Source organism: Acinonyx jubatus, chromosome A2 (genome assembly GCF_027475565.1).
Source record: "Acinonyx jubatus isolate Ajub_Pintada_27869175 chromosome A2, VMU_Ajub_asm_v1.0, whole genome shotgun sequence".
Taxonomy (NCBI): domain Eukaryota; kingdom Metazoa; phylum Chordata; class Mammalia; order Carnivora; family Felidae; genus Acinonyx; species Acinonyx jubatus.
In genome coordinates this window covers 148192685-148207188 of record NC_069383.1, presented here as the reverse complement: position 1 = coordinate 148207188, position 14504 = coordinate 148192685, and the positions used below count along the sequence as shown (strand labels likewise).

General features: G+C 59.8%; 1 protein-coding gene across 3 annotated transcripts in view; it reads right to left on the bottom strand.

The window, feature by feature from the left end:
* Nucleotides 1–13655, bottom strand: part of COL7A1 (collagen type VII alpha 1 chain) — a 31036-nt gene extending 17381 nt beyond the window's left edge. For 2 of the 3 annotated variants that reach the window (XM_027038660.2, XM_027038661.2), the window contains exons 1-48: nucleotides 13394–13654; nucleotides 12709–12889; nucleotides 11888–12053; nucleotides 11715–11808; nucleotides 11462–11623; nucleotides 11062–11225; nucleotides 10855–10984; nucleotides 10641–10757; nucleotides 10365–10511; nucleotides 10163–10279; nucleotides 9939–10088; nucleotides 9728–9856; nucleotides 9004–9147; nucleotides 8790–8915; nucleotides 8544–8687; nucleotides 7827–7946; nucleotides 7524–7667; nucleotides 7090–7215; nucleotides 6844–6990; nucleotides 6536–6658; nucleotides 6092–6238; nucleotides 5701–5835; nucleotides 5469–5615; nucleotides 5251–5387; nucleotides 4827–4953; nucleotides 4596–4742; nucleotides 4336–4508; nucleotides 4200–4235; nucleotides 4089–4115; nucleotides 3952–3996; nucleotides 3816–3878; nucleotides 3307–3378; nucleotides 3176–3211; nucleotides 3007–3042; nucleotides 2770–2841; nucleotides 2581–2658; nucleotides 2310–2336; nucleotides 2174–2227; nucleotides 1970–2032; nucleotides 1825–1884; nucleotides 1685–1720; nucleotides 1443–1487; nucleotides 1328–1363; nucleotides 928–972; nucleotides 809–844; nucleotides 649–681; nucleotides 250–282; nucleotides 18–71 (exon numbers count right to left, since the gene is read on the bottom strand). In XM_027038660.2, coding sequence (XP_026894461.1) covers nucleotides 18–71; nucleotides 250–282; nucleotides 649–681; nucleotides 809–844; nucleotides 928–972; nucleotides 1328–1363; nucleotides 1443–1487; nucleotides 1685–1720; nucleotides 1825–1884; nucleotides 1970–2032; nucleotides 2174–2227; nucleotides 2310–2336; nucleotides 2581–2658; nucleotides 2770–2841; nucleotides 3007–3042; nucleotides 3176–3211; nucleotides 3307–3378; nucleotides 3816–3878; nucleotides 3952–3996; nucleotides 4089–4115; nucleotides 4200–4235; nucleotides 4336–4508; nucleotides 4596–4742; nucleotides 4827–4953; nucleotides 5251–5387; nucleotides 5469–5615; nucleotides 5701–5835; nucleotides 6092–6238; nucleotides 6536–6658; nucleotides 6844–6990; nucleotides 7090–7215; nucleotides 7524–7667; nucleotides 7827–7946; nucleotides 8544–8687; nucleotides 8790–8915; nucleotides 9004–9147; nucleotides 9728–9856; nucleotides 9939–10088; nucleotides 10163–10279; nucleotides 10365–10511; nucleotides 10641–10757; nucleotides 10855–10984; nucleotides 11062–11225; nucleotides 11462–11623; nucleotides 11715–11808; nucleotides 11888–12053; nucleotides 12709–12889; nucleotides 13394–13478 — 4716 coding nt within the window. In that variant the 5' untranslated portion in view covers nucleotides 13479–13654. Of the gene's footprint in view, nucleotides 1–17; nucleotides 72–249; nucleotides 283–648; nucleotides 682–808; nucleotides 845–927; nucleotides 973–1327; nucleotides 1364–1442; nucleotides 1488–1684; nucleotides 1721–1824; nucleotides 1885–1969; nucleotides 2033–2173; nucleotides 2228–2309; nucleotides 2337–2580; nucleotides 2659–2769; nucleotides 2842–3006; nucleotides 3043–3175; nucleotides 3212–3306; nucleotides 3379–3815; nucleotides 3879–3951; nucleotides 3997–4088; nucleotides 4116–4199; nucleotides 4236–4335; nucleotides 4509–4595; nucleotides 4743–4826; nucleotides 4954–5250; nucleotides 5388–5468; nucleotides 5616–5700; nucleotides 5836–6091; nucleotides 6239–6535; nucleotides 6659–6843; nucleotides 6991–7089; nucleotides 7216–7523; nucleotides 7668–7826; nucleotides 7947–8543; nucleotides 8688–8789; nucleotides 8916–9003; nucleotides 9148–9727; nucleotides 9857–9938; nucleotides 10089–10162; nucleotides 10280–10364; nucleotides 10512–10640; nucleotides 10758–10854; nucleotides 10985–11061; nucleotides 11226–11461; nucleotides 11624–11714; nucleotides 11809–11887; nucleotides 12054–12708; nucleotides 12890–13393 lie in introns of all 3 variants that reach the window. The other variant, XM_027038663.2, reaches the window with a different exon arrangement.
* Nucleotides 13656–14504: the final 849 nt, after the last annotated feature.

The window sequence follows — 14504 nt, the reverse complement described above, 5'->3', positions numbered from 1 at the left end:
ACTGTCCCTTCACTCACCCGCTCCCCTTTGACTCCTGTAGCTCCTCTAGGCCCCGTGGGCCCCACATCTCCCTGGAAGTAACAAAGACCATCAACCATCAGCATCAGCCCCAGGTTCCATGACCCCACAATCCAGCAATCATGCCACAACCCTATGACTTCCAGGGGCCTCCAGGAAAGCCTAAAGGCAGACCCCATGACCTTGACCTCAACCCTGGATCAGCCTCCATTTCACTCTCGCCAGAATTACCTTCTCTCCTTTGGCCCCAGCACCATCAGGTCCCTGAAAACAAACAGGACAGACACACTTGGCCCTGCCTGGGGATCACAGTACTACGTGATTGACTGGGGATGAGGTAATATGGAACTAGAAGTCATAGATAGAGCTCAGTCTCTGTCCAGAGATCACAGAGTCACCGCTGGGAGCAGGGCAGGGGTTACACAGAGTTCATGACCTGTATGATGGTCACAGGGTCACAGGTTACAGCCAAGAGTCAGGAGATGCATTGTGGCATCAGGAGAGTCACAGAACTCTTAGCCTTCCCATGGTCCCAAGGTTATGGGGTTTCAGCCTAGAATACTGGTCTACAGGCAGGCCAGTGCTCAAGGAGCCACGCTGTGCTCAGAGCCCCATCTTCCCTTTGCTCACCACTGCAGGGTCCCCAGGGCGACCAGGCTCCCCCTGTGGAAAAAGGATGGGGACAGGGATGAGTCAGAGACCCATCTAGGAACTCCAGGTCCTGGGGTCCCACCTGTCACAATCCCAAGTGCAGGGGGTGGGAGGGACTGACGCCCAGGCAATGACTCACCTTCTCTCCTCTGCGGCCGGTGGGTCCTGGCGGCCCCTGCATGTGGAAAAGGTGTGAAGCCAGAGCAGGAAGAACACTTGAAAACCCCTCTCCCCGTCCTACCATAGTCACAGACTCACTTCGGGCCCCTCAGCTCCCGGACGTCCAGCCAGTCCAGGCAGCCCCTGGGAAAGAAGAGCAGAAATGCTGATCCAGGGGGATGGGCAGGGAGATAGTAGCAAGCAAGGGCTAGAAATTGTGGGGATGCTGAAGAGAGGGCACAAAAGGTCAGGATTTAGGCAGCAGGGATCAAACTGAGGGGTGACAGAGTCCAGGTCAGTGGAAGTCAAGGTCAGTTCAGCAGGGTCAGGAAGTAAAAAGCAGGTCCCGGGGGTTAAGGGTTGGAGCCTGCATCAGCAAGAGTCATGTGAGGAGAGGTGGAGGGCCAGGGGCAGGGGGCATCAAGGTTGAGAAGTCAGAACCAGGAAGGGGCACAGAGTGCAGGTCAGCTGGACACTGGCATCAGGTCAGAGGGCTCACCTGCGGTCCCACTGGGCCGGGGGGTCCACGTTCACCCTGAGGGAACAGAATGGGTCAGAGCCGAGTCTGGCCACAGACCCTCTGGGGCCCTGAGAAACCCCTAGGCTGCACTTACCTTCTCGCCAATCTCACCCACAGCCCCTTTCAGTCCTCGGTCACCCTAAGGGGAGAGAGATAGGAGAGGCGCCTTGACTGTCAAACCCTAGAGAAGGCGTCTCAAACTCTAGCTATCCTGCCTCGGAAACTACAACCTCTGACCTGCTGAGAGCCCTCATCTCCTGATCCTCCCCCAGCCCCCAGCCCTAGAATTGTCCCAGTGGTCACACCCCACACCTGACCTCCCAAAATAGCACTTACTTTGGGGCCAATGTCCCCAGGAGGTCCTCGTGGGCCCTAGAAGGGGTTTGGATACTTGAGTTTGGGCATAAGCATAGGATAGAGGGTGGGAAGCTGAGGGAGCTGTGCCCACCCCTCAGAACCCTTGCCCCTACACTCACCCGCTCACCCGGGCTCCCAGGTTGTCCTGGGAGGCCTGGGGCTCCATCCTCACAGTCACCCTGAAAGAGAAACAGATGAGTAGAAGACCCTACCTCCCTCAGCCTCCGCCCTAGAATGGGCACACCAAGAGGTCAGGCCTCCCACCTTTTCTCCTTTCTCTCCAGAGGGGCCAACTGGGCCTTGGGGTCCAGGGCCTCCAGGAAGACCCTAGGAGAAAGTGAGTGAAAACCTGAGCCCCAAACTATGAGGCCCAGCACCCACCCACTGCCCCAGAAGAGCCTCAGCCTCAGTATCCACACCCCTGAGATGGCCCCCAAGTTCCCCAGCAGAGCCTCAAGGCTCCCTCACCGGCAGCCCAGGCTCCCCTGGGACAGTGCCACCATCACCTGGTCCTGGGGGGCCCTGAGAGAGAACAGTAGGTCAGGAGCCAGCCAATGGGAATCAGACTCCAAGCCACCCCCAGGACACCTTGCCCCTCACTTACCCGCTCCCCACGATCGCCTTTGTCACCCTGGAAGACAGATCATGACTCCATGACCCTGGACCACACCTCCACTCCCAAATATACCAGGAGAAATGAAGGTCATGGGGACAAATTGGATTACAAAGGTCACGGAGGAACTGAGGAGTCATGGGGGCGCTAAGGGGTCATATGGGGTCAGAGCAACCAGTAGGGGTTATATGGGTTCAAATGGGGTCACCAGGTCACTGGATCACATTGAGGTCATGAGACCATAAAGGGATCATGTTGTCACCTTCACAGTCGTTCCAGGAAGTCCTGGGGGACCACGGGGTCCTGGGTCCCCCAGTGGGCCACGGGATCCAGGGAGGCCCTAATGGAGGAGACAAAGTATAAAGTACAACCCCACTGACCCTTACTCCTACCCTGCCTCCTGCTGGTTCCCCACCACACACCTCTTGCCCCCACACATCGTAGAACTTACTGGAGGTCCAGGGTCCCCTTTCTGCCCAGGAAGCCCTGGGCCTTCGCCTCCAATGACTCGCCCGGGATCTCCCTGCAGGACAGAAAGCAAAGGGCAGGATTCAGGGCATGGGAGCCTTGAGGCGGGAGAAGTTCCCAGAGGTACCCAGGTATTCCTTATCATGCCACAGGCCCCGCATAGCATCCAGCCTGCTCCTCCCTGGGACATCCTGGCTCCCTCCCTTCCCCCTTCACCTACCGGCTCCCCCTTTGGGCCTCGAGGTCCTCGCTCTCCCTGAGGACAAAATAGAGCAAAGGGTGATGCTTGGGCTCAAGCACATCCACACTGCCCACCCCCAACGGGTCCCCACCCTCCAGAAAGAACTTTGGGAAGACACTGGGTGAGCAAAGAAGGGAAAGCAACTCACTGGATCTCCACGAGGGCCAGGCCACCCTGGGGAACCCTGTAAATGGAAGAAGTCAGGGCAGTCAGACCACCTACTCACCCACTCAAGCAAAGAGTCCTACCAAGTGACCTGCAAGGGCAAGGCTTGCTTACCTTGGAGCCAGGGGTTCCAGGAGCCCCAGGGCGGCCAGGGCTGCCTGGAGGCCCATCTGTCCCAGGAAAGCCCTAAGGAGTCAAAGAGGTCAGGGCAGGAAGGGACCCTCCCTCCGTGCCCTTCGTTTGCCGGAGGAGCCGAGACTATTCTTTATCTAGATTCCCACCCCACAGGCCCCTGAGTGGTGCTGGGGTGGAGCAGTGGGGCAGAGAAGCAGCCCTTCTGAGCTAAATGGGGACTCATCCCAGGTACCAGGGCAATGATGAGGTGGAGGGGCCTTCCCTGCCTCTGGGATTTAGAACTTACACCCAGGCTCTCGGGGGGAGTCTCAAAACCCCACTGGCTGCTCTACTGTAGGCCCTGCCCCAGAGTCTCTGGTGTGGTTTAAATGTCCACTTAGACTTCTAACACCCTTGCGGTTCTAGCCCTGCTCTCTACTTCTGTCTTCTAAAAACCCTGAGAACACTTGGAGGAGTGTCTTCGGGGAACCCCAATGATTTCCACTCACCCTCTCACCCTTTGCAACGGTACTTCCAGGAGGCCCTGGGGGTCCAGGAGCACCAGCCCTGCCCTAAGAGGAGAGAGCAGGTAAGGAAGCAGTACTCTGGTCAGGGGGCAGAGGACAGGCATGGGGAGGCACTCACCGGGAGGCCGGGGGGGCCAGGAGGCCCGGCTTGTCCTTTCAGGCCCTAGGAAGGGTGATCAGTGAGCCCTGTGCCACCAACCTCCCCCAGCCACACTGACCCCCAACCATTCTCTGCCCCCAACTAGGGTCACTCACCATCTCTCCACGTTCCCCTTTCTGACCCTGGGGAAAGATACATTACATGAGGGTCAGAGTGGCTAGCCCCGGGTGTGGCCCTCGCCCACCCTCTCAACCCTGGACACTTACCTTTGGACAATGCAGTGTGCAAGGCTCTGGCTGTGGCTGTGGACATAAGGTCTTTTTGAGGCTAGGCAATTGTCCCAAGAGTCTCCAGCTCCCTCTCCCCCACCAGTCACCCCTCCCCCAGAGGCCCCTTGCAAACCTGAGTGGCCAAGGCTGTCTGACACAGGGATGTTGCCAAACCACTGACTGCCCGGTCCAAGCTTGGACCGTCATCCACAGCAAAGAAAGTCTGGACAGGGTCCATGCCTGGCACCAAGCGACGCAACTGTTCCGGGTCAGCTCCAGCCTGGCCCAGTATCATCACTCTGAGCCCTAAGGAGGGGTCCAGCAGCCTGCATGACAACCCTGCTGGAGCCAGCCCGACTCCCAGGCCCCATCCCCACCAGCCCTCCTCCTCACCAGCAGCCTGGGCCTCACGGATAGGGTTGAAGATGTCACCTCTCAAGGGCTCATCTACTAGCAAAACCATTACCCCTGGTACATGCTGGCGGCGCCCGGGAGCATCTGGTGCTAATAGGTGTCTGTGAGCAGTAACCACAGCTGTGCCTGGGAGAAAGAACATGTCAGAACCCAGGGCACCCAGCTCCCAACAGGTAGGCCCCAAGAGTCCATGTACAATGCAGTCCTTACCCAGGTTGTTCCCACTTGGGTCCATGTAAGGGATGCTGCGGATCTTCTGCAGGATGATGTTAGGATCATAGGAGCTATTCAGTGGGAACAGTGGGGAGGGCCGATGACTGTAGGACAGGAGGCCAACCTGGGGTGGGGGAACACAGAGCCTGGGGAAGATGGCAAAGCAAGGATGGCAGAGCCTATCGGGGTGGGGAGGGGGGGCGGGATATAGAGCTCAGGGAATGGGACTAAACCTGAACACTAGGGGGTCAGCAGTGATGGCAGTATAGGCAGCCAACCAGCAGATGAGGAGATCTGGAGCCTGGAAAGGGCTGGGAGACAGATTGGACCAGTGGTGGAGGAGGGAAATGGTAGCTGCTGTGAAGCGTGGGATGGGGAAGGGCTGGGATAGGAAGGGGTCTGTTTGTCTCCGGGGCCAAACCTGGATTGCCTGTGGCCCAAGAGGCCCAAGCGCAGACACCAGACGCTCCAGGGCTCGCTTTACGGCCTCTGCACGATGAGCATTGTCCTGAGTGGTGTGCAGCAGGAACACCACATCCATCTGGCCATGGGGACACACTGCAGGAAAGGGGCTGAGTTACTGAAGCAGCTGGCCCATCTAGCTACCCCCTTAAGCCCCTCCCACTGTGCCCACCTTACCTGGGTTCTGTGTGACAGAGGCCTCAGGACCCCGTATACCCTCCCGGATCGGTGTCAAGGAGAAGGTATAGGAGATGCCAGGTTCTAGCCCTGTCACCTGCTGGGAGTTCGAGATCCCTGGAAGTGTCTGTGAGGCCCCAGGGATGTCTGCAAAAGATAAAACCTGTTTAAACAGGAGGTCTTCCACAGAGCCCCAACTGCCAGCCCACCCCAATCCTGGCCTCCCCTTCACCTTGGCCAGGGCGTCTGAGCGGCTGCCAGGACAGAATATAGCTGGATACTCCAGACACTGGGGTCCAGGCCAGAGTCACTGAGTCAATTGAAGTGTCCACCACACGCAGTTCAGTGCTTGGCACCCGGGGTGACTCTGAAGAAGGAATCAAAAACCAGGGATCAGAGTCTATGTCCTGAGAACCCAGAAGAGAGAGATCATCTGAAGAGGTTCTGGGGCAGGATCATCTTAGCAAAGGAAGTGTCAAGGGAGATCATGCTGGGGTCACCCCAGGTACAGGAGTGGTAAGGGGCTACAGGAGGAGTCACTCAGGGCCATGGGGTGCAGGAAACCAGTGCGGGTTATCAGTGGGGGAAACATCACACCAGGGAAGAGTGGACTCTGGGCTCACCAGTGCGTGCAATCACTTCTGTGGGGGGCCCTTCTCCAGCTGACCCCAAAACGCTCAGCCACACTCGGTATGGGGTTGCTGATTCCAGCCCATCCAGTTCATAGCTGCTGATACCGGGCCCCAAGACCCGGGACTGTTCCTGGCCACCTGGGGCAAGCATGGAAGTGGGGACCCAAGGCATGTGGGAAGATGCTACAGACGGGCATTAATGATCTCGCCCACCTCACTGACCTACCCTGCTAACCAGATCCACCCTCCTAACCGATCTTCCTCATTCTCGCTCACCCTGTTCTCTTTACTGACCCCGCATGACTGATCCCAGCGCACAGCACATCCCCCCACTGACACTGACAGACGTGGCCCACTCACTGACCTACCTCTCCTACCCCGCCACCAGCTCCGCCCCCATCGGTCCCTGACCCCCTACCGAGGGAAACCTCTCACCCTCGGGTCGCCAACGCAGACGGAAGCCGTGTGCCCCCGGCACCGGCTGCCAGCGCAGACTCAGCGAGTGCTCGCCTCGCTGCACTACGCGAAGGGTCTCCAGGGCTGGCGGAGCCTCAGGCGCTACAGGGAAAGCAAGGGACTCAGGGAGGCTCCGCCCCCCAACTGGCTCCTAAGCCAATCCCAACCGACCCCTTTGCCCATCCCTGGCTTCATCCTTCCTTCCCCCTTTAACCCGCAGAGCACAAACCCCGCCCCCAAACCGTGGAGGCCAATCCCAGACTCGCCCCAGCCCAAGCTCCGCCTACGCGTGGTGACGACAATGGAGACCGGTGCTCCCTCACGGTCCCCCACAAGAGCAGTCACTCGCACCGAGTAGCTGACTCCGCCTTCGAGGCCCCGTATTACGGCGGAGTCCGTGTTTCCTGGGAGCATCTGCTGTCTTGTGGGGCCACCTGGCCAGGCAAGCATGGGGCAACGGTCGGGGTGGGGGTGGTTTACCAGAGAGGGCAGTCCCAGCCAGGAAGGACAAGGGCAGGGTCAGGGAACGATACCCTCGCTCCGGCCCCAGGCCAGTCTGTAGGCTGTGGCTCCAGTGACCCCGACCCAGGTGACCCGCAGAACATCACTGGAGGCATTGAGGATCTGCAGCTTCGACACACTGCCCACGGGCGCAGGGTCTGAGGGCAAAGGCAGGGGAATGGGTCAGGAGCCACTGGATGGCTGGCAGAGAACAGCGTGGGAGTGCAAACATGGTCAATGCAGGAAGGTCTGAAGGTCAGTGTGAGGTTAGTATGGACCGGTCAGTGTAGGCAACCTCTGAGAGGGATGAGGCCAGTGCCCCAGAGTGGGCAGTGTGGGGCAGCCAGGAGGTCGCTGAGGGTGGACTAAGTGTCAATGTGGAGAACTCACTGAGCAGTGATGGAGTGGTCAACTGGGGCGGGGTAGCCAGTGAGATGTGATTTCGAGCTGGCCAGGGCCCACTCACCTGTCCTGACAACCACAGAGGCGGGTGTCCCATCCACACCGGCCACATGAGGCCACACATGCACCGTGTACTCCGTATCTGGCTCCAGCCCATCCAGCTCAGCCACTGTGGCCTCTCCAGAAACCAACTGGGATTTCTCTGGGCCTGGGAATGAGGATGGACGCAGCTCCAGGGCTAGCTAGACTCTGCCCCCCAATGCCCCACCTGGACCTTTAATAAAACCCCCCAGCCCCTATTCCACCCAGACCTGCCCCCCATGACCCTCTAAAACTTCTGGTCCCCTCCAAAACCCCTGGTCCCCACCATGGCCTGAGTGCCAGGAGACCCTGTATCCCGTAGCACCAGGAACCCTGTTCCAGGAGATGGTGACAGATGAGCTGCTGGTCTGCGTCACATGAACAGTCCTCACTGGGCCTAGTGGGTCTGTGGGGAGAGGCAATGGGAAGTCCAATGGAGGAGGCAGTGGAGGGTCTGATGGAGGAGGTTTGGGGGAACTATCTAAAAGAAGGCTGTGAGAGTCTAAAAGGAGGCAGGGATCTGATGGAGGGGGTAGTTAATGGGCCAGATGGGGGAAGAACTGGGGATCTGACAGAGGAGATAGTGGGAATCTGAGGTGGCAGGTGATAGGAATCAAAGAGAAGAGGGTCTGACAGAGAAGATAATAGGGTTCTGATGGAGGTCTGAGGAGGCAGGGAGGGGGTCTGACAAAGGGAAAAGTTTAAGCCTAAGAGGAGAGCAAGGTGGAGCAGAAAAAGCAGTGGGAGCCTGAGAGATGAGGTGGTGAAAATCTGAGGGCAAAGAGAGTGGGATCTTTGAGGAGAGGCAGAGGAATCTGAAGAAGACAGGGGCTTAAGAGGAGGCAAGGGAGGCCGAAGGAGAAAGCAGGACTCTGAGGGAGAAGGCAGTGGGAATCTGAAGAGGGAGGCTGTTCTGGAGAGAAACAAGTATCTGTGGAGGGGGGCAGGGGGGTCTGAAGGGGCACTGGAGATAGCCAGTCAAGGGGCTGGGTCAGGCCCTGACCAGTGCGAGCCACGATGACCACAGGGGGACCCTCCTCTCTCCCTCGCAGTGCTGACACAGCCACCTGGTAGGAGGTTCCAGGCCGTAGCCCCATGATATCTGTGGCAGTGGATTCTGGGGGCAATGTCTGGCTGGACTCCGGACCTAGGGTCAGAGGGAAGTGTTGGCATGGCTCTTGCCTGCCCCCTCAATCCCCCAAACCCTAGTTGTTCCTCTCCACAGCCCTCCCACACACCCCACACTGACCACTGTCTGTCCTCCAGCTAATCCGAAATCCACTGGCTCCAGGAACAGGTCCCCAGGCCACCCTCACCCGTGTTGCATCTGATGCCACAACTCGTAGCCCTGGGATGGCAAGTGGGGTTTCCGGTTCTGGGGGTTAAAGGCAGAGGTCAGGGGTCAAGACCAGGACCAGAGTGAATCAAGGAGCTGTCCCCCCACAACCCTCCTGTGTGCTCACCCCGGCGGACAGTGAGGGTGCTGGCACCGCCCTCACGGCTGCCCACTCGAGCAGACACCCGCACAGTGTAGCTTAGGCCAGCCCGGACATCATCCAAGTCAAAGGCTGTTTGACTCCCAGGAAGCACGAGGGTCCGCTCAACCCCTAAGAGAGAAGGCAGAGTAGGTGGGCAGGGGTCCGTGAGACTCAGGGATGTGGGATGATGGCGGTCAGTGATGGACAATGACACAGGATAATGCACCAGTGATGAACGGAGATACAGGATGATAGGAGTCAGTGGACAGGGACATGGAATGTAGGATGACAGAAATCAGTGGATAGTGATATGAGTTGACAGGTCATTGATAGACAGTGATGTGGGGTGATGGGGGTCAGTACTGGATGGGGACAGGGGATGAGAGGTCAGTGTGGACAGTGGTTCCAGCTAGAGTAACAGAAGGGCAGGGATTGAGTTTGGGATTGTGGAGAAGGGCCAAAGCTGCAGGCAGGGATGCAGGGCAGGGAGTGGAGACAGATCCGGGTGAGAAGATGGGCTGAGGCAGGGCTGGGAGCAGAAAGACACCGTGACAGGCCTGGGCTCAGTTCCACCTTGGGGGATAGTCGGACAAGGAGACAGGAGCAGGCTGTAGAAACCCAGAGGTGCAATGTGTTGGGGTGAAGGTGTAGTCAGACCGCAAAAGCTGGAACTTTAATGTGTGTCCGGGTGTGGCTGTGTCCACCTCACCCTGTGTGCTGCGCACAGTGATGCGGTACTCGGTGGCACCGGGGACTAGGCTCCAGGATACTCGCACCCGCTGCCCAGGAAGCTCGGTTGCCTTCAAGTCCGTCACAGGGCCCACGGGCAGCTCTGGCCCTGTTGGAGAGCACAGCATTAAAGGCTGCCCCGGGCCCCTGTACCTTCCCCTCTCACTTGGCAAGGCCCATGGAGCCCTCACCGGTGGGGACCACAGTTGCAGGCGTGGCTACCTCACGGCCCTCCAGCAGAGTATAGAGCGTGAGGCGATACTCAGTGCCTGGTTGCAGCCCATCCAGCTGGTAGCGGGTCACATCAGAGGGCAGTACCACCTTCTGTGGCACCCCCAAGCCTGCAAGACGACAGCGTCAGGCTGGCTGAAGCCGAGCCTGACCCTGCCTGCCCGCCCCTCTCCCCTGCACTGACCACTCTCACGCCGCCATTCTAGCCGGTAGCCGCGGGCCTCAGGCACCAAGTTCCAGGAAAGGAGAATGGATGTGGGCCCCAGGATGACTGGGCGCAGGGTCTGTTCAACGGAAGCGTCTGCCCAGGGCACAGGGGATGTCAGTGGCCTCTGTGCCCTGCCCGCCTGCCTACCCAGCGCAAAGAAAGCACCCAGCCTTCTCACCAGTACGGGCAGTCAGGGAGGCGGCAGATCCTACGCTACGGCCGAGCAGGGTGCTCACAGTCACCTCGTAGTCCGTACCAGGCTCCAGGTCACGCAGCAACACTGATCCCTGCCCAGGGCCCAGCTCCTGCTGCTGTGTGACACCACCTGCACGGGCGAGGGGGGGGGGGGGGTGGGCGGGGCGGGCACCAAGGGATCAGCGCGCCTTGCAGACTTAGGACCCTACAACCCTGTCTGACGTGCCAAGATCCCCCTCAGCCCACACTTCTCACTCACCACTGAGGACCCGCCATGTCACACGGTAGCCAGTGGCACCTGGCACACTCCGCCAGGCCACCAGGAGGCTGTGGGCTGTGGTATTCTGGATGGTCAGCTCTGGCCCCTCCAGGGCAGCTGGGGGAAGGTCCAGCAGGGATTAGTGGAGTCAGGAGTGGGAAGGGGTTACTGGGCAATTAGATGAACGGGGTCAGAGGTTAGCAGAATTGCTCACTGGTCCGAGCTGTCCCGCTCACAGCCTCCCCGATGCTGTTGGCGTAGAGGGCTACCACGGTCACTTGGTACTCAGTCAGTGGCCGGAGACCCTGCAGCTGTGTGCTGGTCTCACCAGCTGGGATGCTCACCTGCCCAAGGCCAGAGGTCACTTTACCTTGCCCAGCCAAGTCCCCAGCCCTCCACCTACCACTCCTGACATCCTTACCTCCTGCCGCTCGCCTGGCAGTGGCTGTCCCAGCCCTGTCAGAGGAGCGTACTGGACCTTGTAGCCAGTCACAGGGCCACTGGCCGCCGTCCACCGTACTCTCAAGGATTGACTGCCTGCTTCGGACAGCACCAGGTCTCGTGGCCCAGATGTCAAGTCATCAGCTGGGAAGGGTGAGGAGTCAGGCAATCAGGCAGGAGGATCAGGGGTCAGACTTAAAGTGTAGCGTTGGGGTCAAGGGTCGGGGGCACATAAGGTCAGATCAGCACCTCAAGGGCAGGATCAGAGGACAGAACCCCCAGCTTGGTGTCAGGAGCACAGGGAATGGAAGCAGCACCCTCAGGTTTGGGGAGGGAGGTCAGAGGTCTAGGTCAGGGCACAAGTGGGGGCAGGAACTCACTGGGCAAGGTCACAGGTACACCACCAGCAGTTGTGCACACTCTCCGGGAAACAAGGGGCAGCAGTGTCCTCAAGATACTGAAGTCGTTGACGAAGAAGAAGAAATCACTGGTCGGCTGTGAGGCAACTCGCTTCAGCTCCTCGGGGTCGGCATTCTTGATGCCTGAGGTGATGCCCAATCAGAGCTCAGCTGTCCACATGCCCTCTGACTGGCCCCTGCCATAGCCCACTTGTCACCCCAGATGGGTACTCACCCACAGCAAACAGCTTGACCCCCTGCCCCTTCAGCCGCTGGGCAGCCGTATCCACCAGGTCCTGCGACTTCCCATCTGTGATGAGGATGCAGACCTGGGGCAGGTGCCGGGGGTAAATCAGTGCTGCCTCAGGCAGCTAACTTGGTGGGGGGAATGGTAGGGTGGGAGATCACCTTGGGGACACCAGGTCGGGCCAGCTGGGGCAGGAAAATGTGGTCAGCCACGTGGAGAATTGCAGCCCCCGTGCGCGTGTTGCCCCCCTTGTAGCTGAGCTCACGGATGGCTCGGATCACCTCGCCCCCTGAGCCTGAGCCAAGTGCATCGAGGCCAAACTCCGTCCTGCAACAGGGGAGGGAAGGTGGCAACAGGTGGCAACAGACCTTCTCTGGCCCTGGCCTCTAAGAGGCCTCTGGGTGAGGCCTGTGAATATCAGGCCTCCTTGAGGGTCCTCTTGGTTCTGTGACTCCTGCCCTCCACCTCTGAAGCCATTAAGTTAACAAACTCCTCTGATACCCCTCTGTGCTCTGCTGGTGGCTGGAGCTCTTGGGGCTCGCTGCCTCGGGAAGCAGGATGTCTAGTTAAAATTAAGTAATTGTGGGAGGAAGGGTCTAGTTGTAGGGAGGTGGGTGTTGGCCAGACAGGGAGGCCCTGTGTGAGGGGAGAGGCAGAGGGCTGGAACATGGAGAGTTCAGTAGGCAGGGGGCATCCGAGGCCCCTGGGCTCTCCATCTCCAGATTAGAAAAGACAGCCTCGTCTTTGGCAGGACAATAGACTGGAGGTGTCTCAGGTGTGAGGACTCTACCTGGGAGATCCCTGCCTCTGTCTCCACAGGATGTCCTGGCCAGGGGCGGGCGGGGGGGGGGGGGGGGGGGGGGCGGGGAGGGTGTCTCTGGGTTCCGGAAAACCTGGCCTAGGGGTTTCGGGGCTCTCTGCTTCTGGGGGGAAGAGTCTTGGCCAGATCTCTGGGTTCCTAGCTGCAGGGGCTACCACTCACCGTGGATCGTCGCTATACTGCACAGCAGCAAAGCGCACACCTTGTGCACTGGCTGCCCCAGAGAATGGAAGCACCAGTCCCTCCAGGAAACCACGCACTTCACGGAAGTTGCCACGGCCGATAGACGAAGAGCCATCAAGTAGGAACACGATGTCAGCAGCATAAAGGCGAGTGCAGGTCACTGGGGCAGGGAGGAGCCATCATGCTTTTTTCGTGGAGCCCACCCACCCCTCCCTGCGCTATGGTCCCTCCGCACTAGGGGCTGGGGAGGATGGAGTAGGCCTCATCAGCTAAGCCAACCAGCGCAGGCCGCCTTGGGCCTGGGAGACTTGGAGGGTGGCGCGGAGGGGCCCAGAGCAGACTCTCCATGGAGGACTGGTGTGTTTAGAGAAGGGAGAGCCACGGACGCAGGTGTGGATCTGGGGGCTGGGGTTGGCCTCAAGGGGCCAGGGTGGAGTGACAGAGAGTAGGCGACCCAGTGCACATCTGGGGAGCCAGAGTTTGAGACCCATTAGAATAGGATGCCGTTTGGGAGAGCCAGCACGGGGTTGCAGCGGAGGGTTTGGGAAGTGGGGGGAGAGTTAGTAGAGATGCGGGGAGGATCGTGGTGGTGGGGGGTCCCAGATGAAAGCCACAAGTGACAGGGTGCAGCGGCTTGGACGGCGTCCTTCCCGGCGGTGCCCACCTCTCTCCCTCTGCTGGGCCCGCACTCGGAGCGCCCCTGCCAGGATCCCGGCGCAGAGCGCGGCCACCAGGAGCGGCAGCCTCATCCTGGGTGGGGGAGTCGGTCAGCCAGGCCCCCGGCTCTGTCCCTCGGCCCGCGGCTGTGGCAAGTCCGAGCCCAGCGCTCCCCCAACCCTAACCCGGGTCTTGCCTGCCGGTCTGTCTGTCCGCCGGCTCCCGCCGCCAGCCGTTGCTGCGGTCCCGCCGCCACGGCAGAGAAAAAGTCCCTGATCCCGGGGGGCGGAGCTGCGGGCGGGGTCCTAGGCGGCCCGCCCCCCACCCTGCGTCCCAAAGGACGCCGCCCCCACCTCCCCTGCCCGACAGAGGATCTGAGTCTACTTAAGTGTAAAGCCCCCCACCTCCTGTGGCTTCCGGGACTCCCCGGGAAGGTTCTTGACAAATGCTGAGGGAAACCTCTCCAACTCTGTCTAGGGTCAGAAGTCTTGGCTGCTTTAAGGTCAGAGTGACTAGTGACATGACTGCTGGAGGCTGGAATTCAAATAGGTTCCTGGGGACAGAGGAGACAGCAGGATGGTGGTGGGGGGAGGCTGCAGCTGGAGATGACTCACCCCGCACCCTATGGGGGTGCCCAGACAAGCCTTCAGGCCATGAGTCCCGCCGGCCACTCCTGTGATTCAGCCATCCCTCTGTCTGTTGGATCTCCTGTGCCCCACCCCAAACCCCTTGACAGCCAGAACAGCCCCCAGGGAATGAGGGGCTCTGGGCTCATCCCAGGGAAACCAAGGCACCACTGGTCTGCATCTGAAAAATGCCCACCCCACCCCACCCCCACCTTGGGAGGGGGAAGCCAGGAGGAGAGATTCTGTGTCATGCATATGCATACGTGTCTACCCCACTACCCCACACCCCCTACCATGCCCTAAACCAGTCCCAGGCAGATGCCATCCAGCTGTGCCTGTAGGGACCGGGATTGTCCATATGTGCAGGGTGGGACCACCCACAGTGACAGCTCAGCTCTCAGGAATCCACCCCTTCCTGCCTACACCCCCACTGGTGGCCCTGTCCTGCTCTAAGTCCCCCTAACTACATGTCCTCATTCTGGCCTGCCAGAG